Source organism: Anser brachyrhynchus, assembly GCF_964034855.1.
Source record: "Anser brachyrhynchus genome assembly, chromosome: 3".
Taxonomy (NCBI): Eukaryota; Metazoa; Chordata; class Aves; order Anseriformes; family Anatidae; genus Anser; species Anser brachyrhynchus.
Window position 1 is genome coordinate 99,284,709 of NC_137696.1, and position 19,641 is coordinate 99,304,349.

Here is a 19,641-nt window from a genome sequence, read left to right on the forward strand (position 1 = left end):
GAAAAACATTTATTTTCTCTTGAATTTTTATGTAAATATCTTGTTTTGGTTTTCTACATTAAATTCTACAAAATCTCACAGTACTTTAAATAGCCATTAAAAAGTAATAATGGTGGTCAGAGTTAATATACAGAATTATTGAGATGAAGTAAAAATGCAGACAACTAGACTTTTAAAAATGTTGCAGATTAAGTGTAGTTTTTTTTTTTTAAAAAAAAAAGCAAGTGATTATACTATTTCCCTATCTGGTGTCATTCTGAACTTGTTGGCGCATTTTTTTTTATTTTATTATTAATTTTTTGCTTTAATAACACAAAATAATCAAGGCTATATCATATTTAAGGCTTTTACAGTGTTTGGGGCAAAATGATAAAGAAATTAACAAAAAAAAATAATGATGGTAAATAACTGTCACTGGTTGGCATCCGCCATCAAGGTAGATTATGGAATGGAATGGTGTGCTTGAAATAACGCTGAAACTATTAGCTTCAGTCAGTTACTTTCTGAGCAACTTTCAGAATTGGTATAAGTAACCGAGTTTGGAAATCTTATTTTATGTCCGTCCTGTGTGAGATAATGGGAGGATTATATTCACAGCTACTCCTATAATTTCTGTCACTAAAAAGAGGCGATAAAAATGATCCCTTTTGATGTACACACACACCACATGCACTCATATATTACCTCAACAGTTGGTCCATGTTTATTACATATGGAATGATATCTTTTCCACAGTTAAGCTGAAGGATAAAAGAGTGCTTCAACCAATTACTCAGAAAATGTGCTTATTGGTTTTTAAGAGTGTTTGTCAAATTGTGGAAAGGCAAATGAAGTTCTAACAAGAAAAGAGATTTTGAGTTAGTGTGCTTCTCACTGGATGAGAAAATGATGGTTATATACAGAGTTCTGTACCCTAAAGACCAGGGGACGTTAAACTTGCTTTTTGTTTAACCATGTTTTTTGTTTAATGCTTTGCTGATGAAAATGCCTGTTAGAATAATGTTGAGCCGTAAAACTGCTGTAGTGAGTGGCATTTGAGCCAATAGAAGAATAACTTAAGTAATTTTATAACCAGTGAACAATATTTTAAAGGATTTGTCACACATAAATGTGAACTCCTTCAAATATACTTTAACAACACACTTTCAAGTAATTATACATTACTTGCTTCGTCCATCATGTCGTTGTGTAGGTAGATGTTTTTGTTGCCAGAGGTTCTCCAATTTTTTCAGAATTCAGCCCATCTTTTGATACAATAGTGAACTATCACATTGTCTCTAGTTCAAAAAATGTTAGTTAGAAGTGTCTCTGCAATGATATTGCTCTTTTTTATCATCTGAATCAACCTGCAATTTTTTTTTGCAAGTTGATGTCTCAAGCAAATAAATGGCAAATATATCGAGTTTATTAGTTTATGACAAGAAAGCTAGAACATGTAGTGATAACTTTACTCAAGACAGAAAACTTATAGAGTCAAATATTTTTTGTAAATTAAACAGCTATTAAGTAGTCAGATATGTTCTCTACAATGTGTGGTACCTCCTAGATACCTATTCTATTTTAAATCTGTAACTAAAACATTTCCTTTTGTAATAGATGTCAGGATACACAGTAGTACTCATCTGTGTTGAGTGGTACTGAAGGCCACAAGTAATCTTTTGACTTGAGTGAGAGCACTTGCGGAATAACATGCTACTCAGATTTCAAAGATGTAAAGAACAAATGGGCCATTACAGATGCAGTTTGGATCTCTGTACCTTATTGGTTATTTATCTTCACAGAAATACCTCCTTACTGAGCTGAAATAGCGCAACAGAATAGAATAGTTTGTCCGCAGTATTTGGTCAGGTGTATATACCAAAAAGTCTTCTCACAATCAAAGATCTTGTTTTTAGTGTAACTCTGATTACAGGTGCAATACCTATCAACCACACAACTAAAAAAGAAGGTAATTTGTAACACTTAAGAGTACTTATTCATCTCATCCACTGTGTGATTTACAGGGGGAAGAAAAAAAAAAAGAAATACTGTAGACAATCTGTGCTCAGAGAGAGAAAAAAAAAGTCATTACTGCCCTCTTCAGGGATTGAGTGAAATTCTGAAGCGTGAGACGAGAGATAATTGAAGTCTGTGGCTTAATGCAGAGCTTCAAGCTTTCTTCTCATGTTAAGGGCAGAGTTTCCACTTGCTTTTTACAGCTCATTAAAGAATCAATATGGAAATTCTTAGGGTAGGTCCAATCTCTGGTCTATCTGTCTCACCACGCTTATTGACAAAACCTTATTCTCATTGTCACTTCAAACTGTAGAATGTGTGTGTTGGGGGGGGGGGGGGGTTGGGGGTGGAACATAAACACAAGCTGAATTCAGTGTGCTTTAGAGCAGAGCACATAAATTGTGCCTTGTTCCCTTGTGCACCCAATGCACAGAGTGAAAATACCGTTTGGGTAGCCTGCCACCACTACCGCTGTTAACAATACCTTTGTCTTCCAGACAATTATATCTTATATCTTATACCTTATATCTGTTTCCCACTTGCTCACCAGAGGCTTCCTGCCCATATATATATTTCTTCTGAAGGCCCTTAGTCCTTCATTGCCCAAGAGGTATGATTTAGATATTTTATAAATTAGTTGCTGCCAATAGCAGAGAAAATGAGCACGCTGTTAGCATACACCACTGTGCTATTACACAGGATTATGACAGAAGGAGCAGAAAAAATGCCCAGCACCCAGATCACCCAGCTATTAAGTGGAGATAAACACTGTTTTTCTGTGTACAGTTATCTGAAGACTTGTACTGAAGGTCAAGGACAGAGTTTCAGGCACAGCAATACATTCTGTATAGGTCCTTCTCTAATGACCTCTACCACTGCCACCCTTCCAGACAGAGGGTTCTGTCCTCCATGACAGCAGTCTGATTTCAGACTGATAACAGGGGAATGGGGTCACTTGTAGAAGAAACCGTGACAGAACCTTGGGATCAGACTAGAATGAACCCTACAATAATCTTCAAGGCTGAATGAGCTAAGAGACATCTCAAGAGTACTGAAATGGATACAAAAGCAACTTGAAGAAGAAGGACAACCTGATCATTGCTATGGTAAGTGCCACCTGTATCTTATTATGTCTGGGGAGAAGAGAATTATGGGTTTTGAGAAATAAAATTATTGCTATAGTCTATACTGCATGAGGAATGTCTTGCTTTAACTAGCAGAAGCTGTATTTTTAAAGCCATCTTTTTTCTTCCTCATCTTCCTGTCCCATAATGGCTACTCAGAAAACAGGATGGAACCTCAGGACAAAGATTTAAATGAACAACTGGCTGTCTTTCCCAACACTGTCTATAATCATTATTTACAGGATTCCGTAAAAGATTACAGGTTTAGCAAGGACATTTAGAAACCTTGCTGGTTTTAGAAATGTGTTTACATTGATGTGAAAATAGAGATTTTAAGGTAATTGGAATGAAAGTACTGTCTGAGACCAAAGAGAACAAGGAAAAGACGATTTCAGCGGGCAGAGGAAGACATCAGATTTGACGCACTTCCCACAGGCAATTTTGTACTACACTTTGAGTTTCTTGATGGAACATCTTTTTCCTTTCCCTTCCATTCAGTGTGAAAATGGATTTCAGTGGTAAGGACCTCCACCTGCCCAGACATACCAAGGGATATTCAAGCTGTTAAATTCATACACTACTCCCTAGATACTTGGAAATCAGGCAGAGAACATTCAAACCCTTTTCTGCCAGCTATGTTTGTCTCCTGAACTTTTAGCCTGACTACTTTTGTTAAAAATATAAATCCTAGACATGCTAATCAGAAGTGAAATCCCTTTCTGAATATGATGGCCATCCCTGTTTTGCCAATTCACGTGCCTTAATGGTGAGGAACAGATGGCAGGTGAGGGTAATAATCAAGCTGATGTTCTCAAACAGCAGCATTTTATTTCAGCAAATAGTTAATATCCATATAAGTTTGCCCCTTCCCTTGCACTTGATAGTTAAAAGCTTGATGTATATTCTCTTTGTCCAACAACATTCAGGTATGAAAAAAAATTACTGCACAGATTTTTATCTAGACTGGACCCTTACCAGTAAGATGGCTAGATTTTGACCCTCATCAGTCGTTATACCAGATGCTGCCCAAATTTCTCTGCTAAGTTGAAAGACATTCCTCTGCAGGCCTGTAAAATGTGCTGCTTGTCCACTTTTTGATGCTTTTTAGCAGTTCAACTACACTGATGTCCTTAATGTGTTCTTCCTTCAAACCATGTTGGAATATAACGTGGCAATAGTCCTTCCTTTCCATTCTTACTGAGAAGTTTATTTAAAGACATAAATGTGATTTTTACAAGCCAACAAGCAAGCTCATAAAACAAAACTCCAAAATGGTAGAAGTATCTATTTCCATCTCAGCTGTAACAGACATGATGTGGGAGGATCCTGTCAATTTTCAAAATATAATAATACCCTTTTGATTTTCTTAGCAGGTACTTATAAGTCTGTTGAGCCACCACCGTTGTCCAGGATTCATGGGATGAGAACACTAGATCACCAGGTGAAGAGGATGAAATCTTTTGTGAGAGGATCTAAAAGAACTGCCTGTTTCTTTACAGTCTGATAGAGGATCAGACTGTACTGCATGCAAAGCATGGCCAAACACCTCAGCCAAGACCAAGAAAGTGATTTTGCAGAAGTAGGTCAGTTGCTGGTGAATCAGCTGAGAAACCTGATGGCTAGCAGAGCCACATTCAGCTCTGCTACCACATCTGTAGTCATCTCCACTGACCTTTGTGTCTCTACTAGCACCATCAGTTTAATTTCAAAGGTACCATGTCTCACAGCAAAAAAAGAGATATTAAGGAATTCTGTGACTGATGGACCAATCGGGACAAAACAGAAAGGGTATATTCTATTTAAACCACCTGTGCATAACCTAACCAACCACATGCAGTGTAAACAATGGTGCTTGTAAGGGAAACAAAAAAGAAGTCAATGAAGCTTAAATTTTGGGTTTGATATAATTTCCCTGTTCCACAGCATCTGGCATGAACACTCAAACATTGAGTCCTTTTTTTTTTTTTTTTTTGACTGGGTAGCTGGTACATTGGCAAAGGCTTCCTGAGCTGCTTTCCTCTTGTTTTTCTGTCTGTCTGAGCAGGTGCTTATTAAAGAAAGAAAAGTCTGTGACTCCCATCCTAAGCTTTATATAGGCCTGCAAAAAAAAAAAAAAAATCACAAAACCTGTAATGTACTAAAAAGAATAAATAATTCAGTGATGAAAGATAGAGGAAAATAGCGCAAACCATTGCTGAGTTACAGATCCTACCCCATAGTTGCACAGGCCACCTCATGACATCTTATCTATGTTGTATGCTGCACCATGACATAGATAAAGATCATTCCTCTTGCCAGCCTGGACCCAGCCCCACTAATGGAACATCCCAGTTTTAGGACCTTGAAGCAATTTTTGGCAAAATGTTTACTGTTAATCTTGCAAATTTGTTATGTAATACTATAGGCAACGGTCCTCTAGACATGTGTTCCATGCTGGCATACAGATCATTTTGGGACAGTGATTTGGTTTTAGTTTGTCAGATGCACACTGCAAACCCAGACGCTAAGCCAATAACCAAACTTCTGTTTCTGAAGCTGTTTAAGATGCTAATGGTAATACAGAATCTAATCTTAACATGAAATGTCATTAATGTGTTTGAAATACATTCTGTTTCTACATGATCTGAAGACTTATAGATAGTGTTGATAAAAGCTGATACATATCTATCTTAAAGGACTGAAGAAGAAGAAAGGAAAGTTATGGTATCAGAGAATTTCAAGTTAGGCATAGCTTCATCTAGCTGAATAATATCTAATTCAAAAGATATAGTTATCTGTGGTTGAATCCTTATAACTGTGCTGTCGTATGCAAAGTCCCATTGGGCTCCTGTTTCTTAGTGTTAATAACAAAAATATAACAAGAAAAAAATGTTTCAGGACATATATACTGCCAAGTCCATTTTCCTGCTATGGCAGATAGTTGCTATGACCATACCAGTATAATAGCTCAATAACAATATATTCATAGCAATACCTATCAATTCAACCAGTAGTAGTCTGATGTTAGTAAGTCAGTCTTCAAGGTCTTTTCCAACCTGAATGACCCTCAGGGCTCTGTCCTGGGACCAGTACAGTTTAATATCTTTATCAGTGACGTAGACAGTGGAATCAAGTGCACCCTCACCAAGTTTGCAGATCTTTGCTCAATCAGTTAATGACAGGACAAGGGGGAATGTTTTTAAACTAAAAGAGGGGAGATTTAGTTTAGATGTAATGAGGAAATTCTTTACTCAGAGAGTGGTGAGGCACTGGAACAGGTTGCCCAGAGAGGTTGTGGACGTCCTATCTCTGGAGGTGTTCAGGACAAGGTTAGATGAGGCCCTGATCTAGTAGGGGGCATCCCTGCCTATGGCAGGTTGTTGGAACTAAGTGATCCTTAAGGTCTCTTCCAACTCAAGTCATTCTATGGTTCTATGATTCTAGTCTCTGCAATTCTGATTCTCTTTCTTATAATGACATAGACTTATTGAAAATTTCAAGAGCACATTCAACCACTGAGGTTGAATATACCAGAAGTTATTGACTTTGAAAAGAAACTTTATTTTCTCATTTATTCTTGCTTCTATTATTAAATTCATGTGATCTACTGTACAGCTTATATTTATTTATAGCTCCCTTTTCTGCAGTGTGGACTTCTAGTACAGGAGATTTAGGGATCACTTATTCCTTGATCTGATATGCAGAAATATAACATGGACCACAGTTCATCCCATGTCAGTTATGTGATTTAAGGTACAATCACTTCAGTGCTGAGACACTGCAAAATGATTTAGGAAGAAAAGCAAAGAACATCTTATCAAGCTAAATCGCCAGGAATTATTTACATCAACAGGGTGTATTTACCTGAGCTCCAAATCAACCTGTTTACCCTTGTTTGACTGCCAGGTATCAAGACTTCATATGTACATCTAATTCCAGAGATGTCTTCTTCACAGCCACAGTGCTGCAGGTGAAATAGCTCTTTCAGACTAGTACAATTCTAAAACCAGCAGTACATAATTATGCTGGGGATACAAGTTATTTCATGTATCCTATCAAGGGACCGTTCTTCTCTTCTAGCTCCTTTTGGACTCAGGAAAAAATGTTTCTATGTTTCAGTAACAGAAATTTACTTTAGGGAAAAAAAAAATAGTAGTAAAACAGAACTACAGTGCTTGGGAATGTCCCCCAGTGCAGATTTAAAACCACATTTGACAAATTGCAGTAAATAATTATGTAAATAAATTTGTGTCTGCCTAGAGGCAGATGAAATGATCTAGGTGACATCCTGAGGTCTCTTCTACATCTATCTTCTGTTACCTTTTCCCCTTTTTGCTCATGCATAACTAAGTTTATTTCAAGATAACAACACAGGATAATCCAATTAAATTCAGGAAGCTGTTCTGTTGCAAGTATAAAGAAAGTAACCCAATTTTAAAACTCCAGCTTGCTTTGAGTGGTTTGTATGACTGACAGAAATCCTTTTATGAACAACTAAAGTAAGTCTGATATTTCAAGCCCTAAATACATAATGAATTCATTCATAATAGGGTAAGACACTGACGTTCGTATGTTTTGCATATCGTATTAAATTGCAGTAAATCCATTCCTTCAGGATGACCTCATAATAACGATATCAGATCTTAAATTTTCACAGATAACATTTTCATCTAGATATATAAATGTACACAAACTTAAATCTATAATACATTTCATAATACAGTACAATGCAGTACTGGATGAACTTTCTGTTTTTAGACTGTTTCCTTAGTTATGTTGAAAAGGTGCCAAATTCATTAGGGGGAGAAATCCTAGATACAAAACTATCAAGAAAATGAACAGTTAGTAATTTTATTTGACACTACAAAGGAAATGAATCATGGCCTACTCATCTGAAGCATAAACTATCCAATGTGCTACTTTTACTTTCAAGTATTGAAGTGGACTTCTTACCGCAGTACCAGAGTACATGAAACAATGGTTAACGCAAATTGCAAAGCAAAACCTGTTTTGTCAGCCTTCTCACTGTCATCTGTAGTCACAAGAAGAATAAATAATTCTGCCAAGATTCTGCAAGAGTGAACTGCTAAAAAACTTCTGCTTTGGATGTGAGGGAACAATAGCAGCAGCATTTAGATTTTTTACGGCTTTTACTGACATAAGGGCTGTATTGGAGCAGTTTACAGGCAGTTTACAGGCCACGTTTGTCCCTGTAAGTGACGTTAAGAGTGTTAATTCATTAGCATCATTGTACAGTCTAGCAGTCCAAGCAGGGGATCAGCACAGTGCTACTGAAAAGCTTATGCTTTCTTCAACGAACTTTGAGTCAAAAATCTTCAAAAGCTTCTTACATACATGGTGGAAATGTCTCTTTTGTTCTGTTTCAGGCTTTGGCTAAACAGATGTTAAAACCTTACTAAAAGTAGAACCTTTTCTGATATATCTTTTGAAGGAAAACTTCATCTGGAAACTTTTGAAAAACTAATCAGAAGTTACTTGGAAAAAAAACATTGCCAGTAGCAAATAGCTGTTGTATAGCAGGTAAATTCTGATTCCTATTTACAGATTTAGTCTTCAGCACTGTAAAGTTTTCATGCTTAGATAACAGGGAAGCCTACATATTTCCCACAAGATATTCAAATTATATCAGTTTCCTTACCTACTGATAGACATTCTGCAGGGAGAAGCCCAGGGGGTTTCTAGTAATTTCCTATCTCTTTCCAATGTCTCTAGTGTGTCTGTACCTACCCCTTGTAGGTGCAGTGCAGTTCAGCATTCCCTGTCTGTGGTTTCCAAATATCTACCCTCCCTCCAATTGAATCCCCAGCAATAATGCTGGGGAGGGATTTTCAAGCAAAAGGTGAAAGATATCTATGCTAACTGAATACCAAAGCAATTGAATATGGAACAAATATTTCTGAACAGTCTTAAGACAGAGAAAATCACAATGATATTTACATATGTCCTTTCCTAATGTCTTGTAATGTCTTGCTGAGGAGCTTTAGTAAACAGCATTTGTCAGATTTATATGTTGTGATTGTATTCAGAAGGAAAATACAGAGAGAGGTCAATGATCTTCCTTGAGGATAGAATGAGTTCAAATAAATGCTTAAAGCAATGAACAGATACACTTACTCGATCAACCAGTCCCACTGTTTCTTTAACTACTAGCTTTGTAAAAAGCTTCTGCAGAATAGGATTGGAGTGAAATGTCATGTCCATAGTTAAGTGAAACATTTTTGTCCTTAGTTGAGAAATGATAGTTAGACAGAACTGTGAATAATCAGTAACTTATTTAGCAGATTCTCATGAGTAAATCTTTTGGCAATATGATTGGAGGTTTAATCATTTTTCCTTCGCATTCAAAATATTCCTGTATAGTTAAATATATAGACATATAAATATAATCCAAGCTGCAATAGGTACATTGGTTCTTTTTAAAATGCAATATTCTTTATTATTTTTCCCTATTATGCATTCTCTCACTTTTTAACCAGAATGCAATGTATTTATACTTTGTCGTATTTCATTTTAGCTTTGTGCTTATATCCACCTGTTTTTAAATAAAGATTTCTCTGTATTTTATTTCCAACCCATTAAAATCAATCAAGCCAGGAAGCCTAGAATATGACATTTTAGGTATCTTCACAGCAATCCACTTACGGCATTCATCATCAGAAACTGTTTTCAAATGCCACTTCTCATTTACTTGATTCTATGAGCAAAATGAAAATTTAGCTGCTCTGAAGTAGAGAAAAGTTTTTTTTCTCTAAAACTGGGTGGGATTCCTAAAATTCTGTATCACTCCCTTTGTAAATACTATGTCTGCAGATATTTTATATTATATTCTGAAATAGTAATAATTTTGCGTGTATGAGAAAAATACAGAGGGATGGAGAATATTTTAATAGAAATCCCCATGTGTCTGTGGTTGTAGCCCATAAATGGAATTTTGGTTTCTATTTCAAACTTTGCAAAAACTTCAGAATCCAAAATCATCTTGCAATTCAGAAGGCTCTCTGCACATATCCTTTATAGCTCTACTGGCTTAATTATTTATTATTTTTTTTAATCAGAGTTGCAGTAACATGAACTCAAAGAAAAAAACACTGGAGACAGATGAGATCTAGTTCAACTTCAGGCATATTGTAAGCTACAAAATAAGTCCAGGGAGTATTGTAAAGGAGATATTCTTCTTAGTTAAAAATATGAATACTATCAAAATTGAGCTTTCAGATAAAAAAAAAAAAAAAAAAAAAGGAAACTTTACCCACTAAATTGTTCACCATATTATTCCATTAGTTCTGAAGAACTGTTTAGTAAAGGTCCATATTTATGATTTAAGGATGAATCCTACAAGTTCCTTTATTCAAAAGACTCCTCATCTTTCCTATAGATGTAATGCTTAATTAAACAGAGATGATCCAGTAAGTCTTAGATTCCTAGGAAGATTATTTCTTTGTTTACACATTTCCAATATGAAATATTATGAAATATTATTTTATAAAAATTGCATATATTGCAGTTCATGTAAGTGCAACTTTCTCTCACTTCTCTTCCAAGAAGAAGGATGCTGTTTTGTGTAAACAACTCTTCTTTCATTGTCAGCTATAAGTTAAATCCTGCTGACTTGACTGCTTCTGTTATGTAGGAGGGAGAAGCATTACAAATGCAGTCATACATGAAACAACTGGAATAGTATTAGACAGGATCCTGTTAGCATAAGAGATACGTATTTGATTGTATCATTTATCAGTATTTAAAACTGAAAATTCTGCAAGATGCTCAACAGAAATGATATTGGAAAAGAGGGAGGTAATGGGAGATAGGATTCCAAGACCTCAAAGGATCCACCTGAAGAAATGAAAAAAGAATAAGAGTTGTCTAAAAGGTTGAATCCCACCTCTAGGGGTTCTTATAAGTCATCTAGTGCGTTAGCTTGACTTGAGAATCTGTTATGTGAAGCTAATACAGACTGGGATATAGATATAAAGAGAGCTGTAATTTTATTTCTCTGTATTTGTCTAAAATATCGATGCTAACTGCGCAACGCAAAGGCAGGAATCTCTCTTCAAAGACTGCCAGTCCTAAAACACATTGGTTCATTCTCACATTGTCAAGTGACAACACGAGGAGGGAAGTCTCTCAAGAGTTATTCAAAGTATAGCATGGAAGCTTTTCATCTGTTTGCTTATGAATCTAGCTATGGAACTTCACTGGCATGAGCTGAATCTCTAGTTTGGACCAATTCAAGTACTTCACCAAAGAATCCTGGTTATTATCTAATGTGTGAGTTATAATTCCAAGGCTGATCAAAATTTTCTAATTTGACTAACTCTTTCCTAAACATTTCCTAATAAAAAGTTAATATAAGATTCTAGTGTATAATCTTCCAGCTAAAGAGTGCAACCATTATGAAAGAGAAGCAAGTTATAATAATATGCATTTACAGCAAAAATAAATAAATAATCATCTGCTAAAGATCTAGCTCAACAGGTTTTAATCAAAAGCTGTTAGATTCTTAAGATCTTTCAGGATAGACTATAGAACACACTTCACCAGGTATCTATATGGAACCATGCATTTGCAGTGTTTAAAACAGACCAACCCTTTCTTGTACCTATCAACTCTGGCTGTTAGTGTGACCACTGCATGTCCACAACCACATTTTGTGCTCCACAGTTAGAGAACAAGCTAGAGAATTTAGATGTTTATCAGTGAGTGAAAGCAAAGAACAAAAAGAGAAGAAAAAGATACATGAGAGAACACAAAGAACTCAAGTTCTTCAATTCTTGCAATGTTCTGCTGCCTTATATTAGAGAAGCTGCAAGAGCAGCCAGGGAGCCAAAAGGTAATTCTACTGACCCTGTGTCTTTTGCCAGCAGCTTCCTTCAGGTACAGGAAGAGATCAGTCAAAGGCTAGTGCAGTCTATTCGTTAATATTGTGATTTTCCATATCTCAAACCATTGATCGCTGAGTGGTGAACATCAATCCTCCCTCAGGTAGTTTGTTGACCCCAAGAGTTAAGGTTTTGTGACTTCAATCTTAACTCCTTTGTTTGCATTTCTCTGCTTATACCATCTTAAAGCACTATTCTCCAAAGCCTTTTGAGCTGTGTGGTTTCCTATGGGTATTGACACAAGTTGCACTTTAATTTTGCTTAGTTTCTGTAAATTTGAAAATGTCCCACCTAATGAGAGATTAAAAGCCAGTTGCTGTTTAAGTATACAGTCTCTGCATTTAATGTATTGTCATTTCATAGGAGCACCAGATAATTCTGGTTGGAAGGAATTCAGGAGGTCCTTAGTGCTCAAATAAAGAACATTTTTATTCTTTTCTTTGGAACTGATCTGTCTTTATCTGCCTGAAAAGATGTTTGATCCCCAGACTTTAAAATGGGTTCAAAAGCACTAACCAAGAGCTACAGTTAAGTTAAAAATAAATATAAATATATTATGATTATGAAGATTAATGGTATATACATTATAAATATTCTTGTCCGCTAACCACGGAATCATATATCCTAGTTCTGAAAATTTAATCTAGGTAGAGGAAAATTTTATCAGAGGTTCTAATGTTGAAAAACAATTGGGATATAAAAATAATTAAACTATTTGTAAGACTCAGAGTCCCATATATGTAATTTTTTCCACAAGTGGTACATATAGAAGGTAAGTCTAAGTCATGGCACATTGTCCCCTGTGTTTCAGAGTTGTGGTGTTAAAGTATAGTGCAATACTTTCAAAATTTAGGAATAAAATCTGTGAAGTTGTTAATGAGTTAATCTTATCCACATTATAAAATGTATTGCATCATGCTTTCAGGTGGGTACTTGAATTTTAGTAAATTACACTTAATCTTGCTTGAAAGTAATAAATGCTAATGATAGATAATGATGTCTTGTTTCCAATTAGCACTGCCAACAGAACCTGAGGTTTCTAGAATTCACGATCACTGCAGTTTTCAGGAACTGTCTGAAAACGTTAAAATTATATAAACAAGTTTTTATTTATGCTGAATTCATTTGCTGTTTTTTTCCTTCCATAGCTGGGCATAATGCAAATGAATTATGTTTATCTGTATTTTAATAATAATAATAATAAAAAAAATAAGACCTTATGTATGTAGAACCATGTTCTATCACCCATTTTTCTAACATTCATTGTTCACTTTAATAAAACACATAGCAAAATGTTTACAAATAAATGCATATAATAGATTTATAGTGAATATTCAGAAAGGTTGAAAATAGAGCAGACTAATGAATGAACAGTCTGGCTCACAAGACGTCTTTAAATCGGGTATTTCGTACTAAGTACTAACAAATTCACCCCAGTTATTGTTCAAAACACTATCTAAATATGAGTTACCAATGAATTTGAAATATTTTCATTCCAATGAAAACATGCATTATTCAAGGAAAAAATTTGGAGAACTTAGATATTGTGCTATGAATTACGCGTTTTCAGAAACAGTTTAAGGATTGTGCTTACAAACATCAATTTTTCGGTATACAACAAATCATTTCCTTTCTACAGCTGCAATACAGCTTGTTTCTTATTTTAATGGTTTGCATATTGACTTTGAATTCTGTTTATAATGTATTTAATTTCCAAATATTTTCTGTGCAGGATTTTTATCTCTCATTCTTATTGTCTGTATGACTGTGTTGTTTTTTTTCTCAAATAAAAAAATACAACAACCATAAGGTAGCAAGGAATTTTTACCTGCTCTTACAAGTGTTACATTTTGCTAGATGTTATACTGATGGCAATCGCTCAAGTGACCAGTGAAAGGGGGACTGCTGTTGATAACTTACTGGCCTTTGGATTGGGTCCAAAATGCACTCATCTAAAAGCTGACCTTTGGATGCACTTTGTTTGTAAAATATAAGAGGAAGAAATATTAGGATCTTATCCACTGACAGAAGATTAGAGTTCTATGATTTCTTTTCCTATAACCCCCCTCACTATTCCAACACCCTCCTCTACCAAGAAAAAGCTACAGTATGCCAAAATGATGATGCTTAAATTGTATTAGATGAGATTTTTTATGCCAGATCTGGGTGGTATGTCAACTGTCTGTTCTGAACATTTCAAACATTTTCTTAGGTCTAAAACCATGAACTCTGTAGATATGACTGGATTTATCCCTGATTTTGACTACCCAATTCACCCTGGATAGTCCTGTAAATTGTATTATAATTGGCTACTAAAATCATTGCAAAAATGCTACAGAATGTTTAGTGTGTTCAACAAATAAAAAGATGTATTCTTCCTGTCTGTTTCTAAAGTCTTGCACAACTTCAAGAGAAGGGTGTATATGTTTGGATAATTACTTTTCAAGCAAACTGGATGACTCTACTGTGGTTATGCTCAGATGGCATTGGGAAAAATTTTTAAATGAATTTTCATTCATGTCACTCATAAATCCACTTTCTGTTTTAGTAAATGAATTTCATGTCTAAGATATTTACATCAGTGCACTTTCTGCTCACATGAATGAATGAATGAATGCTGGCTAAGTTAGTAATGCACAACAATTATCATTGCATTTTTTGTTCAAAATCAGAACAAACAAAAAACCGATACACAATATTTGTAGCTCAAAACTGACTATGAGAGTAGTACCAACCCAGTCAGGGAATGTTGTGTCCCAAATCAGAATAACTTGACTGTCAGTTATCAAACACATGCAATCAGTGCTCTCAAATGAGATACAGCACATGAATTATTCTCAGAAATTATTCCAGGAATAGCTATGAATAATTATTAAGTTCAAGACATTAAAAATCTGATTACAGGCAGTTGGTGAACAAAGTCAACATTTGTTTAAGAAAATAATTGTTACAGATTGTTTGTTTATGTCTATTCCATTTGTGAAATATTTTTCCTTACATTCCACTGTCAACTAAGCTTCTCTTTCAAGTGTAAACTAATATTTTTGAAGCAATAATCCAATATGGAAAATTGCCTGAGCAATAACGTTACAAATAGAGAAATAATGGGCTGGCTGCATGCTACTGTTGTTTTTGAAAGAATCCTTCTCACATAGTCTCCAAGGAAAAAGGAGCAAAAGTGACAACAAAAGAGTTAACAACAGGGAAATATTTTTTGTTTGTTTCCCTGCAGATAGAAGAAATACAATATCATATAATGCACTGAGATTGCAAGTTTTCTGGTCAGGTACTGACTCCTTTTAATGTCTGCCTGGTACCTGATAGCAGCAGTAGTCTGATCTTGAATTTGGTTCTAGGTACCAAATACAGAATTCAAACCGTGAATTATAATAGCAGTAAAGCAAGAGTGTGATTAATTCCGCTCCTGTTTCAATATGTATTAGAGGTCAAATTTTCTGGGTGCCTACTTCAAGGGGATTGCTGATTATCAAGTTCTTACTATGATCTGTAATCCTTTGGTAACATGCTGATACAACAATACTTGATCTTTTTAATTAACAAAAAGCAATCAAAATGTTCTTTTGAAACTGATTTTCCACTCCTTAAACCTTTAAATATGTGTTTTATTACTACTGTGTAAAACTTTGCATGACTGTCAGTAACTGCATAAGCAATAGGCCTGTGCAGGAGCAGTGGAAACATTCTTCTTCAGGATAAAAGCTGAAAAACTGTCTGTGTTCGCAGTAAAAATAAGTGGTTTACAGGTTCCATACAGTACAATAAAGTTATCTTTGGGAAAAAAGGAATGCTGAATTTGATACTGCATAAATGTTTGGAATTACAGGTAAATGGGTTTACACCGCTTCTGGCAGTTTAACAATAGTGAGTAATAAAGTGGATAGACTGTTTTCATACTTTATTTTTGCAAATAGAATTTCTGACAGTGTTTGTCACATCTCCTAGCTTTATGTATTTAGGGACAATTTTACCTTATGCTTAACAGATAAAGAATGTGATTTTATTTATTATATCTATTATCATCATTAATACCTTCTTCTTTACATTTTCATAGTTTTCATTATCCCTGAAACTAGCTGAACTATGCTATCATGTAAAAGTATTAAAATACATTTCATTTTCTGTGCTCTATTTTGAGTTGCTTACCCATGACAATAATAACATGCCTATCTGAATCTTTTCCAGTGTGCCTGAATATTATGATTATGGTCATGGAACAAGTGAAGAGGCTTATGACAGCTACGGTAAGGTCTCTTCTGTCTTTCGCAAAAGTGTGAAATCAAAAGAAAAATCTGTCATTGACAACTCAGAAATTACTTCCACGTACTTTTCTTTCTCTCTGTGCTTTTACAAAGGCCAAACTTAATGGATTTGTGTGGTCCTTTTTGTGTGGTTTTAGGGTGTGGTTTGACTTACTGATGAAGGACCAGAAAATAGGGCAGATCCATTTTAACCAAAATTACAAAGCAAATTAATCAGTCATAGATCAGCTTTAACAGCAACATTGAAGTTTCTGCTCAGTGCCTGAATCACAGTGCTATGTTTCAGTCTGCTTGATGTGCCAATAGTCCTGTATATCTACTACTGCCATATGCATTTCAACCAACAAGTTTTGCAATATTTTGAAGTATAGACTTGCTCAAAGGGGAAGAAGAGGGTGCTCCACCCCTGTGTGAACCCCTCCTGCACCAAGTGGTAGAGGAGCATAGGAGTATCCTCAGGCTGCATGAGGCAGTAAGGATAAAGAGAGCACTGAGTTGTTTGCATCTCTCCCCACTAAGTCTGTGTCTGAGACAGAATAATTCTTCTTCAAAAAAATAGAAGGCATGAGACAAAAAGACAATATCACTCCAACGTGTACAGCCAATTTTCTATATCAATTACTTGATATTAATGATGTATTTCAATAACTAATTAGAATCTATTCCATTTTTTCCAAGCATATTTTTATCAGTACATTTTACCATCAGATGACACAGTGAATCAGAGGACAATTTCACTGAGACAAGACAGCAGTGCTGACTATTGTAAGCTTAGACACTGACCCTTGTGTATTCAACACAGCTATCATGCTTGATTTATTGGTACTAATAAAGTATTGTAAGTTCGCATGGTGACTTCCAAAGCATTATGAAAATGAGAGCTGCTGGAAATGACACTGCAAGCAGAAGTTACATTAAGGGGTTATATAAGGATTGCTGCTTGAAAAAATAATTTTATTCATGCAGCTGTGAAGCAAATTTCACCGTAATATAGAGTTGCAGTTTCCTTTGTATTTGTACAGCAATCACAAGACATTACCGGGACGCTGTCAAAATGATTGCATTGTATAATCAGAAATAACTTAATTTTTTATATAATCAGTATTCGCAATACATTTGGATAACATAATGTGCAGTCAAGCACATTTCCAGTTCTAAACAAGTAATAATAATAACATATCCATATTTATGTTTGTGCTTCAGTCACCCTCTGCCTTTTTTCCTCTTTGTATGTAGTTTTTTAATATCTGCAATGAAAGACCTCTCCTCCCCTTTACAGATTCCCTCTACATCCCTCCTTCCAGATGCGTTGCTAAGGTTTTGGGCAATACAGAAAAGCACAGTCTCAGCACAGTAAGAATTACCCACTATTAAACTTTTAACTAGACTCCCCCACACCGATTCTATGTGTGCTTGGGCAAGCCATTTGAAGTAATGTCACTCTTCCTCCAATCCCTCATTTGTAAAACTAGAAGAATATTACTTGTTTTCCCAGCAGGGGGGTTGCAAGGGCTAATTAACTAAGGCTTACAAAGTGTTCAAGGAGTCGGATCATGACTAAATTTATGCTCTGCATGAAACTACTTTTTTTTTTTTTCCATTAAGCAGCTGAAACAAACTGAAAATATCTGGGTTTGCTTTGCTAGACTTGTCTCAAAATATGTGGTTGATAACTGTTGACTTACATTTTTGCATAAAGTATGTCCTGAGCTCTCAGTTGAATACAACATTCTGGAGTAGTTTTGCCAATAACCTGGAGCAAATGTGACAATGAAATAAGATTACAAATTACAATTTTTCTACTTTCTGAAATCAGGGAGAGACATGTATATGAGAGTTTGTGCTCCCATTGCTTCACGTTAGCAGATTAGTAAAATTGGTGTTTATATGTTTTGGAAAGCTGTGCATGAAATTTCTGCACCCCAAAGTTACCACTGTTTGTCTGAGGAGGTAATCTGAGTATATGCAGCTGTAGTATTCTGAATGTTCTTTTGGATGTGTGTTCTCTCTGAACACACACTGTTGTTTTTCTTTCTGTTTCTTTTTTTTTTTTTCACTGTCTCCCACTCAACCAATAACCAAGCAGTCTGGTGCCTCCCCTTCTCATCCTCATATAGCTTTTGCCCTAACTCTCCATTATGTCTCTGTTTTCTAATTCTGCTTCAGAATGTGTTGCAATTCATCATGAGACATCTGAATCCACCATACTGTATAAAATTATCTCCCCTATCGTATCTCAGTGTCCCACAGGAATCAACAATCTTGTTCTCTCACCTCTATTCATTTTCACACCTTTTATTACCTTCCACAATAAGACTATATCCCTCCTTCACAGTCCTTTCTGGTACACTTCTGTAGTTCAGAATTACCCTAAATTCTGAATAAGACCACACACACATACAGCACAAATACTTTGAACCCATTTTCTTGTTGATGTCTATTACACATTTCCTGTAACTTGCCCTTTCACCTTTATTCTGTCAGTATCTGTATTATATATATATATTAAAAAAAAAAAAAAGACTAGGTTGGCATTTCTCTATTTTGTCTCATGCATCCTCTTGCTTCTAACTTATCTTTAGATGGTTCTGAATCCTGAGAAGGTTTTCTTTTATTCTGTTCATAAACTTGATTCCCCCAAATAGTAATGCTATGTAGTACTTACAAATTTGCCTTTATGTGTCATACAGAGCTCTCTGTATTTTGTTGGTTGATATAGTGCCATAGTAGCCCCATACAAGCTGCCTGCTATAGCTTTTCTTTCTTCTGAGAAATATCAGGTGTTTTATGTCTCATGGGTTCTTTTATGCTCATTTTAAAAGAGTGCAGTGAAGTCTGATTGTGGGTACTCTTTTCTCAGAAGTTGTTTAGATTTATGCATTTATGCAAAACGGATGCAAAAATCACACGTGTTTCAGAGCAGAGTCCACCTGAATGCCATGTCATTCTCAAAAAGTTCAGCTCTCTTTTATGTAGATGTAGGTACCAAGCAAAAAAAGGCCTGTTACTTGTCTGAGGCTAGGCAAGATGGATTCTCACACGCTATCTCCCGCTGTGGAATCTACACCTTGAGTTAATCATCATGAACTCCTTGTTCACTTTCTTATGTGAAGTTCCTGAAAATTGAATCCCCTACAAATCCAACCAGGAAACCTCCCAGGGCAATAGCAAAGGCAGTTGAGAGAGATATAAGTAAAATCCCACTTTTTCCTGTGACTTAGGGACATTCTATGAACAAAAATTCATAGCACAGATCCTCTTATGCAGCTAGTCACTTAAACTCCTTACGGTGATTTGATATCCTTGTCACCCAGACTCTCAGAAGGATCAAAGTTAAAATGCTTCAAAATTATTCCCCACAGA

General features: G+C 35.5%; 1 protein-coding gene across 7 annotated transcripts in view; it reads left to right on the plus strand.

Annotated features, from left to right (window-relative positions):
- The window catches only part of KHDRBS2 (KH RNA binding domain containing, signal transduction associated 2), a 378,776-nt gene that overhangs the window by 309,437 nt on the left and 49,698 nt on the right, over nt 1-19,641 (plus strand). For 3 of the 7 annotated variants that reach the window (XM_080584879.1, XM_080584878.1, XM_080584880.1), the window contains exon 8: nt 16,202-16,260. In XM_080584879.1, coding sequence (XP_080441005.1) covers nt 16,202-16,260 — 59 coding nt within the window. Of the gene's footprint in view, nt 1-2,885; nt 5,246-16,201; nt 16,261-19,641 lie in introns of those variants that run through there. The other 4 variants (XM_080584883.1, XM_080584881.1, XM_080584884.1 and 1 more) reach the window with 4 other exon arrangements.